The 18,796-nt window shown below is 40.2% G+C and overlaps 2 protein-coding genes across 2 annotated transcripts in view; one reads left to right on the forward strand and one right to left on the reverse strand.

The window, feature by feature from the left end:
- Window positions 1–11,048, forward strand: part of LOC112565608 (WD repeat-containing protein on Y chromosome-like) — a 33,236-nt gene extending 22,188 nt beyond the window's left edge. Inside the window, 19 exon segments of the mRNA XM_025241160.1 lie at window positions 298–523; window positions 702–748; window positions 1,023–1,160; window positions 1,620–1,773; window positions 1,776–1,810; window positions 2,019–2,210; window positions 3,656–3,922; window positions 4,497–4,661; window positions 5,303–5,455; window positions 5,609–5,793; window positions 6,045–6,158; window positions 6,426–6,562; window positions 6,945–7,090; window positions 7,348–7,518; window positions 7,986–8,064; window positions 8,620–8,786; window positions 9,521–9,646; window positions 10,021–10,167; window positions 10,310–11,048. Coding sequence (XP_025096945.1) covers window positions 298–523; window positions 702–748; window positions 1,023–1,160; window positions 1,620–1,773; window positions 1,776–1,810; window positions 2,019–2,210; window positions 3,656–3,922; window positions 4,497–4,661; window positions 5,303–5,455; window positions 5,609–5,793; window positions 6,045–6,158; window positions 6,426–6,562; window positions 6,945–7,090; window positions 7,348–7,518; window positions 7,986–8,064; window positions 8,620–8,786; window positions 9,521–9,646; window positions 10,021–10,167; window positions 10,310–10,624 — 2,964 coding nt within the window. The 3' untranslated portion in view covers window positions 10,625–11,048.
- A 441-nt stretch (window positions 11,049–11,489) lies between these two features.
- Window positions 11,490–17,987, reverse strand: LOC112565616 (alpha-(1,3)-fucosyltransferase 10-like). Its single transcript, XM_025241171.1, has 8 exons — window positions 17,743–17,987; window positions 17,218–17,260; window positions 16,336–16,517; window positions 15,646–15,768; window positions 15,276–15,425; window positions 14,327–14,463; window positions 13,772–13,946; window positions 11,490–13,295 (listed from the first exon to the last, which is right to left on the reverse strand). Exons 1-8 carry the CDS (start codon window positions 17,818–17,820, stop codon window positions 12,804–12,806), a joined length of 1,380 nt encoding a protein of 459 aa, XP_025096956.1. The 5' UTR covers window positions 17,821–17,987; the 3' UTR covers window positions 11,490–12,803.
- Between the last annotated feature and the right edge of the window lie 809 nt (window positions 17,988–18,796).

Here is an 18,796-nt window from a genome sequence, read left to right on the forward strand (position 1 = left end):
TAATCGTTTTTATTGCTACCCACCTTCTGGACACAGTTACTAACAATCCTCGTGACGTAGTTACTGATACCTTCGTGACACGGTTACTATCTCCTTGACATGATTACTCATTGTTTTGTGACTTTCTTACTCACCTTTAAGAGACGAGTAACAGGTTACATAACGTCATTCTCAACGCCTTTGTGACGTCATTGTCAACCCAATTTGTGACCTCATTGTCAAAGCCTTTGTGACGTCATTTGTAACCGCTAACGATGTCGTTGCTGACGTGTTTCCTGTTGTGATGTCATCGGGCAGGAAGGCGCGATGACGGTGTGGCTGCCCAGCCTGGCCTGCGAGAAGACCTACACGGTGGCGGGGGAGGAGGAGGAGGCCGGTTCCGCGAAGCGTCGCTTCAAGATGTGGGTGACAGACGCCGTGTACATGCGCAACTGCCAGAAGGTCGCCATCGGCTCCACCAGCCGCGACATCCGCTTCTACGACGTCTCCACCAACCAGTACTTCGAGGAGTTCCACCTCTTTGGTGAGCGACAAGGGTCCGCTTACTGATCTTGTGTGGAGGCTGGCGATGGGGTGGAGCCGTGAAAGCAGTGGTGGTGGTTAGGGGTGGGGTTCTAATGGTGATGCTATGTCGTCGATCTCATCTTTGATGTCGTCGTCACTTGTTAATTAATTTGTACATATCGTGGGTTTTTTTCCAGCGATGTCCGACGTCCCCTACTGCTTTGACTACTGGTACAACAAAAAGGCAAGTAGTTTTGTCCCGACCCCTCAAGGGCTTGACATGTCTCCTACTTTTGTCTGTTGAGCCTCTATGTCGGCGTCAGTAAGGATGTGTGAGCAGTTAGATGACATGAGTAGCTGCATAATTATATTTCAGTTAGATGGTTCTGAAGATAAGAAAGAACAGATGAAAGAAGATCTGTTAAGGACGTTTCTCCATTAGGCGATTTAGAGGGTGTGAGGGTGTCGGTGGAAGGGTAGAACTGATCACCTGTCAACTACCGCTGTCACGTGTGCAGGTGCCAAACTCCGAGTCGCTACTCATATTCGGGGTGGACACCGGAGCGATCCACCTCATGTACTTCCTGAAGCCCATCACCCAGTTGTTTGAAACACCTTTTCAGAAGGATGGTGGAGTGCAAAAAATTTTCATGCAGGTCAGGAGATCCGCTCCGTTATCTTTCTCTCTTAATCAACTGGTTAACCTATTTTTCTTTTAATTCTTGTTCGTTTCTTCGTCCGTAATTCCTACTTCCCTCGGGTTCTTTGTTTTTTTTTCTCCCGCTTTGTTTTCTTTCTCCTCTTCCCACCTCCACTCCTTGTCTCCTTCCTGTCTTCATATGTTTTCTTTTTCTCTCTCCTTTTCTTCTCCGTTCTCGTACAGGGGCCTTAGTTTTAAACCAAAGATAATTTGGAAGCCTAAGTTTTATCCTCCTCGTTATCGTCATCAATTATCATCCATCATCCATCAATCATCAATCATGTCGGAGGCAAAGACCTAAACCTACATGTCCAGCATTTTGTGCAACTTGTCACTGAAATGATCTTTGCGCAATATAGGGGAAGGGAGCTTGGGTGTTCAGAGCCCTCAGCCATCGCCATTTGTGTATTCTCAGGACCTTCCTCAGCACAGTAAGTGGGTGCGCCACACCCTTTTACCCGATATCCACCCGGACATCATACGACAAGTTCGCTACCTGCCAGAGAACAGCGCCATCATCTCGTCTAGCGCCAGCCCCAGAAACACACCCTCGTCATCTCCGACATCCAGGGCCTCAAGCGCCCCTACGTCTTCAAGATCGAGAAGGTAACCGCGTGTTCCGAGGCTGGTGAAGAGGGTGGATAAGAGTTTGCTTCTGCTCCTAACATCTTTCCTTTTTTTTGATGGGAGTGGGTAGGAGACAAGGGGAGAATAATGGTTGATGTATATTTACATGTTCCTCCCTATCCATGTTTCTCTCTCTCTCCGTGTTGCGAAGAAAGACATGACCTTTGGCCTGTGTGGTGTGTGGCAGGGTGTGGAGTGTTTCGACTACAGCAAGCGCCTGAACATCCTGGTCACTGGCAGCGCCGACCACCAGGTGCGCGTGTGGAACCCTTACGTCACCCACAAGCCGGTGGCCGTGCTGAGTGGGCATGCGACAGGCGTGATAGGGGTCATGGTTCACGAGGGCTTCCGTCACGTGTTCAGCTACTCCAAGGATGTGGTGTGTATGCTGCTCACAGAAGCTGGGGTTAGGGCAGGAGCAGGTACCTCTGAGACTAGCAATGCTTCGTTCTGTTACTCACAATCACATGTCGCAGTCTAAAGAGGGACTCGAGTCCCACGTGCACTAGTCCCAATGGTCTCATTGCACTGTTGTTACAGACGGCACGTGCGGTCCGTGAATAGGGTCTCTAGTGTTTCTAGTGTTGTGGAACTACAGTCTCGACATGGATCATTCCATGGACCTTATAGATGGTCTCTAATCGGGACGGATGTTCTTTCGTTTATCTTTCAGTTTCGATACTTGGCCTCAGACTGGTCTGGCAGATCATTGCATTTTGTATCCGCGAACAAATTATTAATGTTGAACACTAACCAGCGCTTTTGTAACTCTTTACAGTAGAGAGCTGTGTGGCTTTACCGCGATTGCTTATGTAATGAGCTACTCACTCATTTGTCTTATCTCTTCTGAGGATGCAACAGAAAAATATTGTTTATACGCAAGTATGAAACTGCTTTAGCTGGCTAGGTCTTGCAGCCCAAACTCTCTCTTGTTGTCCACAATATTGTCTAAAGATGAAAAGGCCGCCATTTCTTACATAGCAATTTATTGTCATCATGTTAGAGGCTAACAGTTAGTGCTATTCGAAAACGCGATTCAAATGATTTGCTAACCCCACTGCTCTTACGACAGCAAACTTTACTTTTCCTAGTGGACAAAATAGTGTACTCAAAGACAGAAATTAACTATCTTCCCCGTTAGTTGCCTAAACACTAATAATGAGGACCAAAAAGAAGCACAAACAATGATGTCCCAGTAGCTACTAATGTGCCGACCTTAACCTTTCTGCACCAATGATGTAGCAGGTACTCAGTGTACTGTTACATCAGTCTGGTGTTGCTAGTAGATGTACATACAACATTTTTGGATGGTGTGAACCTACCGTGATGTGTGAAGCTCGCTTTGAGTACCAGGTGTGAAGCTAGATCTCATTAACGCTCTGTACATGCCGCTCAGGTAAGTGTCGCACCTGTGCAGGTGAGTGCTGGTCGCTACGTCACGCAGTGTGGCTTCACCTGTAGTCGAGGACAAGACAGGTGTGGTGTGCTTACCGCTAGATGCCTAGACTACATTTATTAACAGATTTTGTTACAAACATTTTTAGAATGAATAGTAAACGCCATAACACAATAAATAAAATAAACTGTTTAACGAACATTTGTTCTCTGCATTATATTTAAACAACTGAATCCATTGCTTTAAGTTTTTCCATACTTCACCTTCCCATTCTGGTAGATAAAAGGTTCCAGACCAAATACTCGATGTGCATGTTGACAAATACTGATGTGTGTGATGACGAATATTGGATTATCAACACAGTGACGGACAGGAATTAAAAAACCTCCTGTTTCCACAGAACAGATTTGAGTTGTTTTGTTTTGCAGGTCATCAAAGTGTGGGACATCAAAGAGCACACCTGTCTGCAGACCGTCATCCTCAAGTTCCCCAGCAGCCTGCACGGCCGGGTGCCGGACCACGGCCAGTTCCCCATCCACCTGCAGCCCTCCCCACACGATGCGCTGCTCGTCACCTGCAACGACTACATCGGGCTGCTGAAGCTGGGGCGGGTGGAGCAGCAGCCCCTCAACACCATGCCGACCACTCACGACACGCAGCTCTGCTGCGCCATCTACAATACCTTCTTTAAGCAGGTACCATAACTCTTGAGCTGTGTAGTGGTAGTGGCAGTAGTCGTCGTGGAGGTTGCGACGGGAATGATGGCGACAGCTAAAGTAATTCCACCCTCAAATTCCAACCTTTTGGGTTCCATGGTAGTCTTGGTGATGGCCAAACGGAAATCACCAAGAGGCTGAAGCACACTCCTTTCAAGTTACTTTCATTTTTCCAAATTACCTTCCCCTTGTTGCAAATTTCTTCGGTCGAGGGTGTGAGGTGAGTACAACTCCTTGTCGTGTCCCCTGTACCTGCGTTGCATTCGTTCTCGTGTGAATGAATGAAGTGAGCTGTGCTCAGCAGACAGGTAACACTGGTTTCTGTTGTGTTGTCGATCTTCAAGGTGTTTGCTGTTACTGATAATACTGCTGTCGTTCCGCTGTTGCTGCAACCTTTAGGAGGGATAGAAGTCTGACCTTAATGCCTGATGTCAGGCTGTAAGTTTATGATGGCCGGTCATGACCTGACCTTATAGAATCCCCATGAAAGGTTATGACCGGACCTTTGTACCTTGACAACAGGTCGTGTTCTGACCTCTGTGCATCATGACAGGTTGTAACTGGCTGCGACTCGTCGTCAATCGCTGTGTGGGATGTAGAGAGTGGCAACAAGTCTATCGTCTTCTCCAACGCCCACGGCGACGAGGAGATCACCTGCATGGTCTTCGACGACTCCTGTCGGCGCCTCATCTCCGGCGCCCGCAATGGAACCATCAAGGTGGGACTGCTTAGCATATTTGGTGTCTTTTTCACTTAATTATTTGCTTCTGTCTTTCTTTCTCTTTCTGTTGGTTTTATTTATTTATTTATTTTTTTTTTGTTCATTCGGCTTACTAATACAGAACACTGGGGATTTTTTTTTATTTCTTTCCTTTCTTTGGTGTCTTTTTCATTTAATTATTTGCTTCTGTCATTCTTTCTCTTTCTGTTATTTTTTTTATTTTTTTATTTTTTTTATTTTATTTTTTATTTTTTTATTTTTTTGTTGTTGTTGTTCATTCGGCTGATCAGTTTCGGGGTGGTTTTTTTTTGCGTTTTTATTCATTCTCTTTTCTTTAATTCTCACATTTTTTTCCCCTTCACTCTTTCATCCTTCTTAGTTGATTATCTTTCATTCCCTTTTAGCCAAAACGTATTTTTCTCATGGATAATGAAAGCTGAAACCAACATTTCAGGAAATCATATATACACACTTTATCTTTCTCTCACTCACTTTCTCACCAACTCGCCATACACCGACTGACCTATTGTGGCTGCATCTTCACATAAATTATTTAATAGTTACTTCTGAGTAATCCCACTACCTATGAACACCCAGACTCATCGTTCTACCTATTGTCATACTGTGTCTATCACCAGGTGTGGAACTTCCAGAACGGCCACAACCTCCACAAGCTGGAGCCTGTCGGGGAGGCGGAGGTGACGGGGATGCTCGCACTGACAGAGAAGAAGATCATCCTGGCGGTGGGCTGGAGTCGCCAGATCGTCATGTACGACGACTCCGATGCAGACGTGAGTAGACTGGATGAACGACAGAGCAACATACCACCGCCTTGTAGCATTTGTAAAGTTGGGGGGATAAACAGTGAGGCGCACACAAACACCTATGAAAGGAGGACACAAACAAATCCCATTTCTCTGAGCTTGCACTAACTTCTGTCCCAGAATATGTATGTGACCGCCAACACTGACTGGAAGGGGGGACAGCTCCACAAGGACGACATTTTAACGGTCGACTACTGCCCACCCAACTACATCGCCACGGCCAGCTTCGACAGTGAGATCCTTGTCTGGGACCTGGAGACAGAGAAAGTCCATGTTCGCCTCCGCAAGGGGCAGCCTACTAACTTGTAGGTTAATTGTTTATGTTCTCTCTCAGACCTTGCGAGAGTGTGTGTGGACATGCTTGCATATGTGTGTAGTCTGTTTGTGTGTGCATTCATATGTTTCTCTATTTTCATCCATGCTAGCACAAAGCACATGCATGCATGGGTTGAGTTTATTAAGGTGTTTATAGTTGTTGCTATAGACAGTTGTAATATTTTGAGCTCAGTGGCATCCTTTGAGTAGTTTTATGTCCTGCTACACTCTGCATTGGCAGGAAGAGACAGCTGGAAGAACTGCAGAAGCAGTCACAAGCTAACTGTCAGCCATCCTCATCACAGGGGTCACGTCCCAACTCCAGACATCGCACTTCACACAAAGTACCCAACGGGTTGGTCTTTCACTGATGGATTGATTGATAAATACTAGTTTATGGTTCACTTATAGACATCACACAGTACCAGCAGGTTTATTTTCATTCCTTGATAAATTATTTTTATAAATTATATAATAATTATTGATAATTTGATTATCCCTATCAGTGGATCTCTGATGAATTAATCAAGTCCTGTGTCATTCTTGCTTGTTTACAATGAGTTAGCAAGGATGAACTTCTTACATTGAGCAGCTTATCACGCTGGATGTTTGTGTGTTGCAGGCATCCAGTTCCTGTTGACAAATTGCTGTTTCTCAAGGGCCGAGCAAGTGTGAAGCACACAGAGAAGGCCATGCTGCTGTCCAGTGAGGCTGGTGTGATCAGATGGTGGAACATCTTTTCTCAGAAACCTGAGATGGGTAGGCCACTCTTCTTTGTCACCTGCATCTCTGAATTGTGCTTTTAAGTATAAGATAGAGCTTTATGGAGGTGCTCAGATGCATGCATCAATGTGTGTTTGCATTATGTGCATTTATGTGTGTTGTGCAAGAGAGTAATAACATTGAATAATTAAATCTTTCCAGGAGAGGAGTGCTGGTGCATTTTGCAGCTTAACAACCAGCCACACCATGACAGTATCTGTATTGCATAACATTATGGCACTTTGCTTAGATATGTCACCTTTTATCAATTTAGTCATAGCTTGAAATATGATGCCTTGACATTTGTCAATCAATCTTCGTCAGTTAATGAGGTTGATCATCGTACTTGTATCTGTGACACAGTTTCTTGTTTTGCCAGGTTATTTCTATGCCCCTGACTTGGCAGACGAGAGCGTGCTGGCCATGTGTAGTAAGCCCAATAACAGCATTTTGATCACAGGGGACACACAGGGCATCATCAAGGTGTGGGACATCATGGACTACTGTGTCAGACCACAGGAGAGGGTCAGTGTGTCACTTGCTGGTGTGTGTGTGGTGGGTGGATGGAAAGAGAAAGACTTGCGCACTGTGCAGGAATTGATAAATTTGACCAAAGTCTTCATTGATACTTTGAATTATAAGGAAAGATATTTGGCTATTTTTATGTCCTTGATATTAATTTAAGTTCAAAGATTATTTATGGAACTCAAGCTTAGTAATATTTTTCTCTCACACACACCCCCCCCACACACTGATTTTCCTATTTTTTATTGATGAGCTAGAGAGTGAAGACAGCGCCTCCCCTGGAGTGTTTGTGGAAGGCTCATGATGCAGCAGTGGTCAGCGTCCAGTACATCCAACACACAGCTGGTGATTTTGTTCTCAGCGCATCAACAGACAAAACAGCTCGACTTTGGACACCAGAAGGTCATTTCATTGGCACCTTTGGACAGGTGAGTTTTCTAAAGCGGTTAATCATTGTTATGATCAGCAGATAAGATCACTTATATCTCATTCTATTACACTACAAACTGCTATTATGACATTGTTGCCAAAATGAGGTAAGGAGTCTAATGCCATGTTTAATATTTTTGATCTTCATGTTCTTTGCTTGTCATTTAAGATCTTTTTGCATTGATAATGTAACACATTTTCAATAGTACGCAGGATTCCTAGTTGCAAGGGTTTCTTAGCAGTAATGAAAAGAATTACAGATACTTTTTAATTCTGTGAGATCTTGTCATACAGCTAAAATTTCTTTGAAAAAAAAATGATGACTAGTATCTGAGATCTGTCTACTCCTGCTAACAATTCACAATTTCTTCTTTCTACATGTTTGAATCTTGAAAAGAAATCTCTTCAATCATATTGATTTTCCTAACCAATCTTAAAAATAAGCTGAATGGTGTATTTTTTACAGTCTAATCCATGGAATCTAAAACATCCATCAACGTGGGCACATCCACAAACTCCATGGACTGTCCAGGAGGCCCCACCAGGTGTGTAAAGATTTTGACTCAGAAATAGTGGAAATCTATATAAATGTACATCTATGGCACAGAAACCATTGCTGCATAATCTAGTTTGTCTGATGAAACATAGTTTGTAGTTTTAGATGTTTTCACTGAGACCTAGATAAATGAGAGCTTTCGCCCTTGACACTTGGGGCCTCACTTTTATTTTCATAGTAAGGTAATTTTTTTTGTCTTAAAGTCTTTTGCACAAATAGAAATTTATATCATTGGTTTTAAATATGTTTATGTTAGTGCTCGCCAACCCTTGTCCATCATCTGCATGTTCAAAGAGTAATCTACTTCTTAGTGAGTGATTGATACCTGCTGAAACATCATATGTAAGCTCATGGAGAGAAGAAAACACTAGTTTTCATCTAGAATTTCCCAGTAAAAAATTACATCATACATCCTCTTTACAAACGTGAGTTTTGCCTAGAACACAACACCTAACACAAATTTGTCAGTTGTGGAAAATTACTCAAGCTTTAAACACATTTATATGTATACAATTTGTAATAATTCATTGATTTTTATATTCAGACACTGATAACAGCAAGACTGAAGAAGAAAACTCAGTAATCAAGAATGACATTGTTAATGAAACAAAGACTGAAGGAGACAGTTCACCGGATGATGAACACAGCGAAAATGCTGAATCTGAAATGAATGAAGAGATCACAGAAAGCCCAGAAGAGACCAGTAAAACTGTAAGCTATCTAGCTACACCAAACACAAAATTTCTTACCTTTATTCACAGTAACACTGTCACTTTTGTCTCCGTTGTCACCATTTGTACTAAACTTTGCATCAACTAAGGCTTTTCGTTGATAGATTCGTTGAGTGCACAGTATACACATAAAGCTCTGATGCACACAAAAAAATTGATAAAAGTATTCAAGCTAAATAATCTTTTTTTGGGTGGGGAAACCACTAGTTTGTGTGATAACTTTAGCAGAGGCAAGCAAATCAAATTTATTCTAAAAGTACACACACTGCATCATGGATGTTAACAGCAAAAGTTTTTGTTGTTGTTTCTGTTGGCCTTGTTATCAGCATGAAACCAGCTATTTATTGTGTAGCTTTTACTGTTGTCATATATATCTGGCACAAATACTGCTGATGTACCTTTTCCGCAATTTTTCTCATCACCCACTATTGTGAATCTTTTATTTACTAAATTTTTTCCCCTTCTGCATTGTTGTTATTGGCATCTTTGAAGTCTTTTTTTCTACACCATATACTTTTATCTTCTGCTCTTTCCCCTTACATACCTCTACTTTTCTACTGCACTCAGCCGTAATCCATCATAAGAATTCTTCACTCACCATCTGTGCTTTGGTAAATCCTTAAGCATTATAGCTGCTAGAAGCACAGTTTTGTTCTGTGAACTCACTGTTGCATACCTGTTTATTTTTTTCTGCACCAATCTTTCTCTGCACAGAAACCTCGACCTAAATCAGTAACAGTACTGGTTGATGTCAAAGATTCAAATGTGCCACACGGCCTTCGCCTTAAATACCGTTCGCAGACTTTTGCCTTTGGTGTTGACAGATCTGGCACTTCCAAGGTACTTGAGGTCTGAGGCTTGTCTCAGTCCCTACCATCCACTGAGAAAAGACAGTTTTGAATAATTAAAAGGGATTTTTTTAAAAGTTTAATATGCATGAACCTTTAGCTGATTGTTGGAATGTATGGATTCCTAGGTTTCTAGACTGCACTCTTTAAGTAGTATCCAAAAGCGATATATAAATAAAAAGATTCCAGAAGAAATCCATAATAATATAACTCATGAGAACAATTATGAGAATAAAAGTAAAGCTTTTTTATGTTAGATGTACAGTCATCAGAGGTTTAGACTTTGAGTGGCAGAATACAAGAATTATACAGGAAAAGAACAAAGATTTCTGGGAGGGGTTCTTTTCAAAAATAAATCTGTTGCAGACAAGCCTTGGTCTGAAGGTAGAGCAAGAGCTGATGAGACAACAGCGAGACAGACAGGGCCGACGACAGGTCTTTGGTGAGATTGAAGTCAAGCAAACAGCAAGATTTGGCAAAATTTGCTCTCCCTATCAAGCACTGACTACACCAGTAAGCACCACAATTTTTTTTAAACACATTGATGGGCATTCTTTTAGTTTTATATTTTTGTCAACACATTTTATCATTTCAGAAAGATATAAAATTTTTCTTCATGAATATTTCTCTCTGATGAGTACATATGATTTTTCAGCTTTTTGAGGACATCACGCTGCCCAGGAATCTGCCTCTTAGCTCTCGAATGATCAGCAAAGGTTACTCCAGCAACAATCTCACAGCTGATGCCATCCGCAGCATGGACTTTTCCTACGGAAGTCCAGACACACCTCCGAGCACCCAGCAGGGTTCCAGCCAACATTTAAAAAAAACCTTGGTCACAGCTAAAGTATCTGAAGAAAGAGGACATCAGAAGTTTCCACCTATCAAGTCTGGAAGAAATTCTCAGAACAATCAACAGACTATACCGAACCACTTGGGCCCTCTAAAAAAATTTCACACAGTAGCATGAAGTGGTTATTTTTTTCACTGTCTGCAAAAATGTTATCATGCAGTTTGTGGTTACCATTTTGGGTTGGCAGATTGTAGGAGCTATTTTATTGGACACTTTCTGAGCAGCAGTAATGACAATGTCCCCAACATTTTATCTATACAGAGACAAGTTATTTAGCCTGACCACAGGATCCGTCTGTACAAAGTTATTCCCGCACCCTCATTCTGCCCACAGACTGTACAAAACCAAGTGTGTGTATATATATATAAATTGCTGTAATTGTACAAAAATCCCATGCATTTACAAAGAATCACTGAGAATGTATATGTATCATGTTACTCATGAATGTACAAAGAACTGCATCCCCATGCTTGTACAAAGTATTACGTACATTACCCCTTCATGTCTGTACTTAGGAAAAATATAATCATGGTTCTGTTCATATTGTGTGCAGGGATGTGTATACAGGCATCCCAGGATGCTGGTTTTTTTGGCTTCATAATGTGATAGTGGGTCTGTGTGTGTGTGTGTCTCATCTTCAAGACTCGAGAGATGACTATAGGAATCAACAGGCTACAGTTGCTCTTTAACCATCTAAAGTTGACTGAGAGTGAGCTTAACGCGCTGGGAGGTAGGTCAGGTCATCAACAGCAGCTCTTTGCCAATACAGCAGATTTTTTGCTTTTTACACTGGGTTTACCCTAAGCTTTTATGACAAGCTCACACATGATGATGTACAAGCACACTTCCACTTTTGTCCCGTTCACAGATAAAGTTTCAGCTCAAGGCAGCACCGATCAATATTCTACTTCTTGATACCAATGGGAATTATTTAGAATGTCAAACTCTTTGACAATAACATGAATATCACTCATACAGTCAATGTTGTAAACAGGGTTAATTTATTGACTCTTTGCATAAGTCTCGCAGGATTACACAAATCGTGGTTCCTTGATCACAGATCTCTAACAGAAATATACATATAGCCAGTGGTCGCACAAGTAGCTTTCTCCTGTTGTAGTGTTTCAAAGAGAAAATTAAAATAGGACAACAGTGTATTTGAATTTCAGGCGCTTTACTATCTTTTAGTGATGTAACTGTAATCGGACTATTTAGAAGATCCCTTTCCTCATCACTAATAACACAAGTGTCCTTTATTTCTGGCACCTGGGTGGAGCATGCATGTGGCAGTTGAAAAACATCGGTAAAATGACCATACCATATCTCTTTAGAGACAATATTTAAGCAAACTTCATCCCTCTAAAAAAAAGTGTTCCAAAATGATTTGATTAATTTTCCTTTAAAAGTCTAAAAACTAAACTCGAGTATAAAAGACTAACCATTCAAGCTGGAGCTGGAGCAAGCGCTTGTCTTTCTGTCTTATAAACTGTCTTCATTGTGCTGAATTAAAAAATAAAAAAAATTCTAGGTACTTTTCTATGTTTACATTCAAAGTCAAACCACAATTATCCTTTTCATGATTATTATAACATGTTCCAGGTAGGAACAGGCTATACGTTCCAGCCATTTTTCAAACCTTATTTTACATTATGTAACATCATGCCTGTTATAACCTTGACATCCAATGGCATCAAAAGACGGTGCCTTACTGATGTGAAAGTGGTAATGATTTTCACCAAAACTGAAGTAAACACAACCTGACCAATACATGTTCTGTGATTATGTAAAGGTAAATACTGACAAGTATGAGTTCAACCCCTTCACTGACAGTTCCATTGCCAATATCCAGTTGCCAGCCAAAATGTACAGAACATAAACACGTTTCTAAACTTTGAACATATGTTAAAGAAAAAAATATATATCTTTTTATCACAGTTGAAAAAAAATCTACCAAATTAATGATAGTTAACATGTAATATAAATAGTTGACTATGTGCATATATACTATTGTTCAGCCAACACTGCCAAACACTTTTATATTTTCCCATTCAATTATTCCCTACTGCCCACAGTCATACTAAAAATAGCCAAATACAAGAAGGAAATTATGGCTTCCAGCAGCGTGTGCACCAGGGAAAAGACAAAAGAGCAAGGATTTATCTCCTACTGCTTCTGCTCAAGACACTTTGCACATACATGCATACTTTACACATATGTAGCATCAGATCAATGTCATCCATAAAGCATGTGAGTGTGTGTGTGTGCGCATACATACTCCCCAACATGGGATGTTTTCTCATAAATCAAGAGACAAGTGGGCATCTAAATCTTTCAAGGTAAAATTCTTCCCTGCCTCAACAAGTTGTCGTACAGCTTTGGCCATCTTTTCAGACATACTCCACTCGTACATCCATCTTTTGTGAATTCCACTGACCTGCCCATTTTCATCAAATTGATGAGGAACAGGGCAACCATAATGACTCTCATTTGCAACATGCTTCAATGGCAGCAGTCCCTTTTGCATGCGTCTCCTGTTCTCATGCAGACGCTTGCAGATGAAGCACTCAAAGTTTGTGACAAAGTCCATTGAACCCTCTTGGTCAGATGACCACTCCCGCCTTGAAAGTATGTCCTTCAGAATGGGATTAGTTATGCCTGTCAACTTCCAGTTGAGATACTCTTCATAAGCTGAATCATTATTATTCAGGTAATGCAAAAACTTGGCAAGATTTTCCACTGTGGCAAAGTCTGTGATGACAACACCTGAATGGTCAGAGGGCAGCATGTCCTGTAAGGGTTATCAGAGTAACAGCTGTTGTTCTGAATCTTGCTTCAATCAAAATGTTTTCTATAGGAGACTATGGCAATAACTACTGTACAGATCTTTTTAAACTTGCATGAACTAAAGTGTTTTGTAATAATCATCAGCATAACAGCTTGCTTTAAACACTTTGTATGACAACTGTTACAACAGATCAGTATAGCAATTGTGGTATAGGTATTAGCACTTTTGCAAGCAGTGATTTTCATGATTTTTTTTTTTTAAAGTAGCATCAATTGTGTGCATGTGGGTGAGTAGACATGCACAAGAGAACTCACCTTCAACTCTGACTTCTAAAAATATTACTACACAGTCTCTTTTTGTTCTGAAGCTCTCAGCAGTGTGAAATAGTCAATAGTTCATTCAATGCAAAATTCTTTAATCTAGAACATAATAACAAATCCACAACACAGCAGCTATAAAATACATCAATCTAAATTTACCTTAACATCTGGAGAGCCAAAGATGACAGGAACAGAGCCCACAACCAGTGGTCTCCACAACTTCTCTGTGATGTAGTCTTTGCACACTGCATTCTCCATAGCCAGGGAAAACTTGTATTTTGACACTAGCTCAAAAAACTCGTTGTGTTCCATGCCTTTGATAGGATCCTGCAGACTAGACCAGATCAATCCCAATTAGAAGGAGGATGACAACAGTTCAAGAAAAAAGATTTTTGAAGGAGATCTTATGCCAAGCCAGCAACAAAGGCTATATCATGGCAAAGCAGCCACATGTAGAGAAAAAATAGCATGCCTGAGACTAGATCTGAACCCAGGTTAGTCAGTCCTTATCATGCTGGTGACAGGTGCTAAACTACCACCTAAAGGTTTTTGAAGACTGGCAGATAATTCATAGGCCATAGGTTTGAATGTACATGGCTATTCATCCATTAAAAAATGTATATAAACAACATGTATAAAACAGAGCAAATGCACCAATAGCATGCACATATTATCTCACTTTTCCACACACACACATATAAAGAAGCATTTTACCTTTCAGGCAACCTTCTGTTGTTCAGACACTTTCCATAAGAATCAACAGGGATGTGCTTCATGAGGAGCTGCACAAAGTGGTCCCGATCTGAAGGTGGATCGCAGTCAGAGTGTGTAAAGATGATTGGAGCTAAGCCCTGGTGTTTGTGGAGAGAGAAATAAGATGATAATTCAGTTCCTGAATGGAGTCACATAAAAAGTCTGGTGAACCAGCACAATGGAACTACAACAATCCCTAGTAAAAACTGAAATAAAACTGGTGAATCATAAATACCATGCCATCCAAACTCCGGGAAGTAATAAAAAATTTGGACACTTTCTGACATTCACCTAATCTGTTAATCTTTGCATATAATTTGCTGTAAGATGGAAAATGACAGCACGTTGGGAAATTTCACTTAAGGGGCACAACGTGATCATCATTGGAGTCTTGTGCTGAGTCAGTAATTAAGGCCACAAGACAGATGAGATTTGAGCCCACAACCAAAACCCTTCACCATTATTTTTATAAGTGTTTTAACAAAGTAACTGTTAAGATCATTCTCAAATGGACAAATGTGGACCAACCTTTCACCAAGTTTTTACATGATATATAATAGACCATACTTCATTGTTACACAGGGAAATAAAGGAATTAAAATTAATCTTCAATAATTCACTTTGCCACCTCTCGTTAATTTTTATGCACCCATCAACTGTTCCCCAGTCAATACTTTGAAATACATAGCTAGCATGCCTGCTCCTTTTAACGGTCAAGCTTTAAACATTCACAAGCTTTGGCAGGCCTTCAGCTAACTGAATTACAAGCACAAACAATGACAGGCCTCCTACTTGTTGAGCCATAAATTATGATGGACATCCTAGCTAAAATATATCCAATTCATTAATGAATCTTACTAGCTGAACCATGCATGATGCACAATTTATAACAGATATCCTACTGTCATACCAATGTCTTCTGAAAGGCATTTTTGTCATGAGTACTTTTCATGTACTTTGTATCTAGTAACCACTTCTGGCTTTTGAGATGCTGAGTTGTAATTGCATAGTCCGATTCTCGACGAAACGTACAGGTGTGATTGAATAACACTAGCATATCCTGCAAAAGATAACCATCAGAATGTTACATTAGCAGTAAGTCCTGTTAATGACAACCAACCGAACAAACTACATTAAAAACAAGAATATGAAGCGTATAATTATTAATCCCTAAGCGACTGGTTTTTCAAATCATAGAAGACTGGACATCTGGATGGGCACACATGGAATGTTCCCTTCGGTGATCATATTGAAAATTAGGTGAAATTAATGCTTCTTACCTGAAATGAAAAAAGTATGTTGTTTTTGGGGGACTCTTCATGCAAGACAGCCCATTCATGATGTGGTTGTCGTGGTAATGGGAGATCAGAAATTTTCAAGTCCGTACCATAGAATACAAACACCTAAACAACATATATATATATATAAAACACTGAAAAAAATGTATATACACACAAACAGGTCTTCACTACAAAAACACATCTAGAGGGATATGCCATTCAAGAATACCGCACAACATAATAAAGTTAATCTATCAAGTCTGTACTTACAGGGTTATGTGCTGTTTTAAAAGAGATTTGTAGTGTCATATGAGGAAAGTCTGGTGTTATAATGTGCATACATATGTATGCCAAGTTACAGAGTAGCAAAGATGCCCAAGGTAAGTTGTTGTCTAGCACATCTATTTCTATAACCTTTTCTAGTACGTTCACTTAAATATTGTCTCAGATGTTGGAATGTGAAGTGGCCTCAAAGAATACTACAAAAAAGTCAAGATGAAACCTTTAGTTCTGTGAAGACCACTCCCCAACATACACTGGTATCCATTCTACATTGTTTCTGCATTCACAGATAAATATCAGAGTTGATATCATTGATATAGCATTGGTACATCTTAAAATTGTGTTCTTGCTACCTTTGGCATGATTTTCCTATTTTTATGTAAACATGTTTAGCATTAGCATCCTTAACTTCAGCATTGGGTGTCTCATATAGCGGCGATGGGCAGTAAAGAAGCACCGATCTTCTCCGCATTGTTTGTATGCTCCTCTCTCCCCAGTGAAGCCAGTCCACCACAAAATGATTGGCTCTGGAATGACTTCCCTGCTGGCTTGTTCGATCTCTTTTTCATTCACCTTTAGGCCAGTAAGACCTAAGAGAGTAACCAATGTCTTTTATTATAGCCATCACTTAGGCTCAAATGACGAATTTAAACATGCATTGAAAAGATATCTCTTTAAGTAAAATCTATACATGTAACACAAACAATAAAGAGCCTCGTCTTTGTTAAGTGTCACAGATGGGTACTATGACATGAGAACAAAAGAATGAAAGAAGAATAAATAAAAGGACAGTTGTTAGTAGCACCAGTGTGAATAGACCTGGTGGGCTGCTGTACTCACCTTTGTAAAAAGTATTCATCTTGCACACGAAAGTAACCCATTCAGGCATTCAGAAAAAAAATTGTGTGTAAATGGATGTGTCTGCATGTCTTTTTAAGTCTAACAACAAAACCTCCAATTGGGGTAATAATTTTATATCTTACTTTTACAATAACCTAACAATAAATTAGTGAAAATGTGTGACAAATGTTATTCTTGTGCTGCTGAGAAATGTAATTTCTAGAAATTACTAGAAATGTAATTTTTCTGTTAAGACACTTATAAGCTGAAGTAGTATAATGCAAGTATTTATATTACATGTGTAAAAATAATTAATAGAAAATATGACATCAAGGCCCCAGCACAACTCTTTATGGACTGGTAGTTCACAGTGTGGTACATGTACTTAAAGGTACCATGAGCTTACAAGTTTATGATGGAGAGGATGTAATTATCTAGTTAATTCATTACCTATAAAATGGATGTAGTTTTGCTGTTTTTCCAAATCAGATATCTGTAATAAAAAAACAAAATTTTCTTTTAAACCTAATCTTCAAATCTATTGTTTGAAATCTATCAATACTCTAAATATAAGGAAAGTAAAACAAAACAGCGACATTCAAATCTTATATATGTACTTAACGCTTTACTCTTCTTGCTTATCTTACACAGTTTAAGTCTGTGGTTACTCTATCAATTTACGACAAAAATAGATAGGTCTAACAATGGTTAACTAGGTCTGTTTCTTTCCAATATGTGCTGACAATGCCTCTCTCTCACACACACACACAAGCTGAGTACATCGAAAAATGTCTTCGACGCACCTGTGCAAAGTTTATGTAAAATACAACGGGTATAACCTGAAATCTCTGTTGACAACATTTTGATCTATTTTATTTAAAATCTTCTGTGTCAAAATAATTACAAACTATAACATTACCATGCTGTAACTCAAAACCGTTAAGACCTAAATTTGAAAAGTCACGTAAGATTTACCATTAAAACAGCGATAACAAGTGTTAATACTGCGATAATAGAAAGCGCGTAAAGGCAATGGCGCATCGAAAGTAGCATTTCTTGCTTTCAGCTTTAAACGACTTCTTCATAAGCATGTGGCTTTTGTGAGCTGTGTAAGATCATCGATTTAACAACAGGCTGTACATATACCGCCCTTGATTTCAACTTGTATAGCGTGTAACTAGGAGCATCGTCTGCAAGACTTGTCAACCAGCAAAGAAAATTAACTCTAGATAACTCCTCTTTGCAACCATAAGTTTAGAGTTGTCTACCTTGGAATTGAACAGCTTGACAAGTATTTTCTATATCGCTTTTTGTTATCCATATTAATGTTAGATAATGCTTACCGTACCAGCTTGAGTGCATTCATGATGGAGATCAAAATGGACAAAAGTAATGCCATTGATGGTGAACACCATCGGGTAAGTAAAAGCGGAGATCCACGTGAAGTGTGTTCACCGTTACAAGGGGGCGTCCGGTAGTGTAGTGCCAGTAGTGGTCAAGACACTCGATCGCTTGTCACCATTGATGGTGACTGTATTACTCTGGTGTGAGTTTAGCATCTATCGTACTTGCAGAAGTCATGTACTGTGGAATTCAAGGTCGACGAAGTTCTACTTCGTACAGAGAATTAAGGGGGTGGGGGAAGAGTGCAAAGAATTATAGGAATTAATGGTACTAGACGGTTAGCAAACCTGCCATTAAAAGAGGTAAAATTTTAGATGAAAATTTTCTTGTATTCTACCCTGCAGTCACAAACAAGAACGGACTCTGATGCTACGCTTTTAGGAAGAATGATTATTACCGGTTACAACGATGATACATTTATATAGCCTGCTGAATATACCATAGCAACCATTGTTGGATCCTTGCTAAAACAAGTCCCAGGATGGAGCGACCTGGTACACTTACGGGACTGGACCTTGCCTTCCGCTTTTACCTGTGATGCTTCGGTTTTTTGCCCAGAAGAAAGGATCGAGGTCACTCTGCAATACTGCCTCTCAAGGTAACCAGACTTGACAGGATGTAGTAC

The sequence above is a fragment of the Pomacea canaliculata genome, linkage group LG1 (genome assembly GCF_003073045.1).
Source record: "Pomacea canaliculata isolate SZHN2017 linkage group LG1, ASM307304v1, whole genome shotgun sequence".
Lineage (NCBI taxonomy): Eukaryota > Metazoa > Mollusca > Gastropoda > Architaenioglossa > Ampullariidae > Pomacea > Pomacea canaliculata.

Bases quoted from the DNA above. Each gene is read 5' to 3' on its own strand.
- LOC112565616 (XM_025241171.1), bottom strand. From the start codon at position 17,820: ATGCTACTTTCGATGCGCCATTGCCTTTACGCGCTTTCTATTATCGCA. The intron at 17,261-17,742 runs GTAAATCTTACG...TTTTTATTACAG, and splicing joins TTGTTATCGCTGTTTTAATG to ATATCTGATTTGGAAAAACA. The intron at 16,518-17,217 runs GTAATGAATTAA...TTACTCTCTTAG, and splicing joins AAACTACATCCATTTTATAG to GTCTTACTGGCCTAAAGGTG.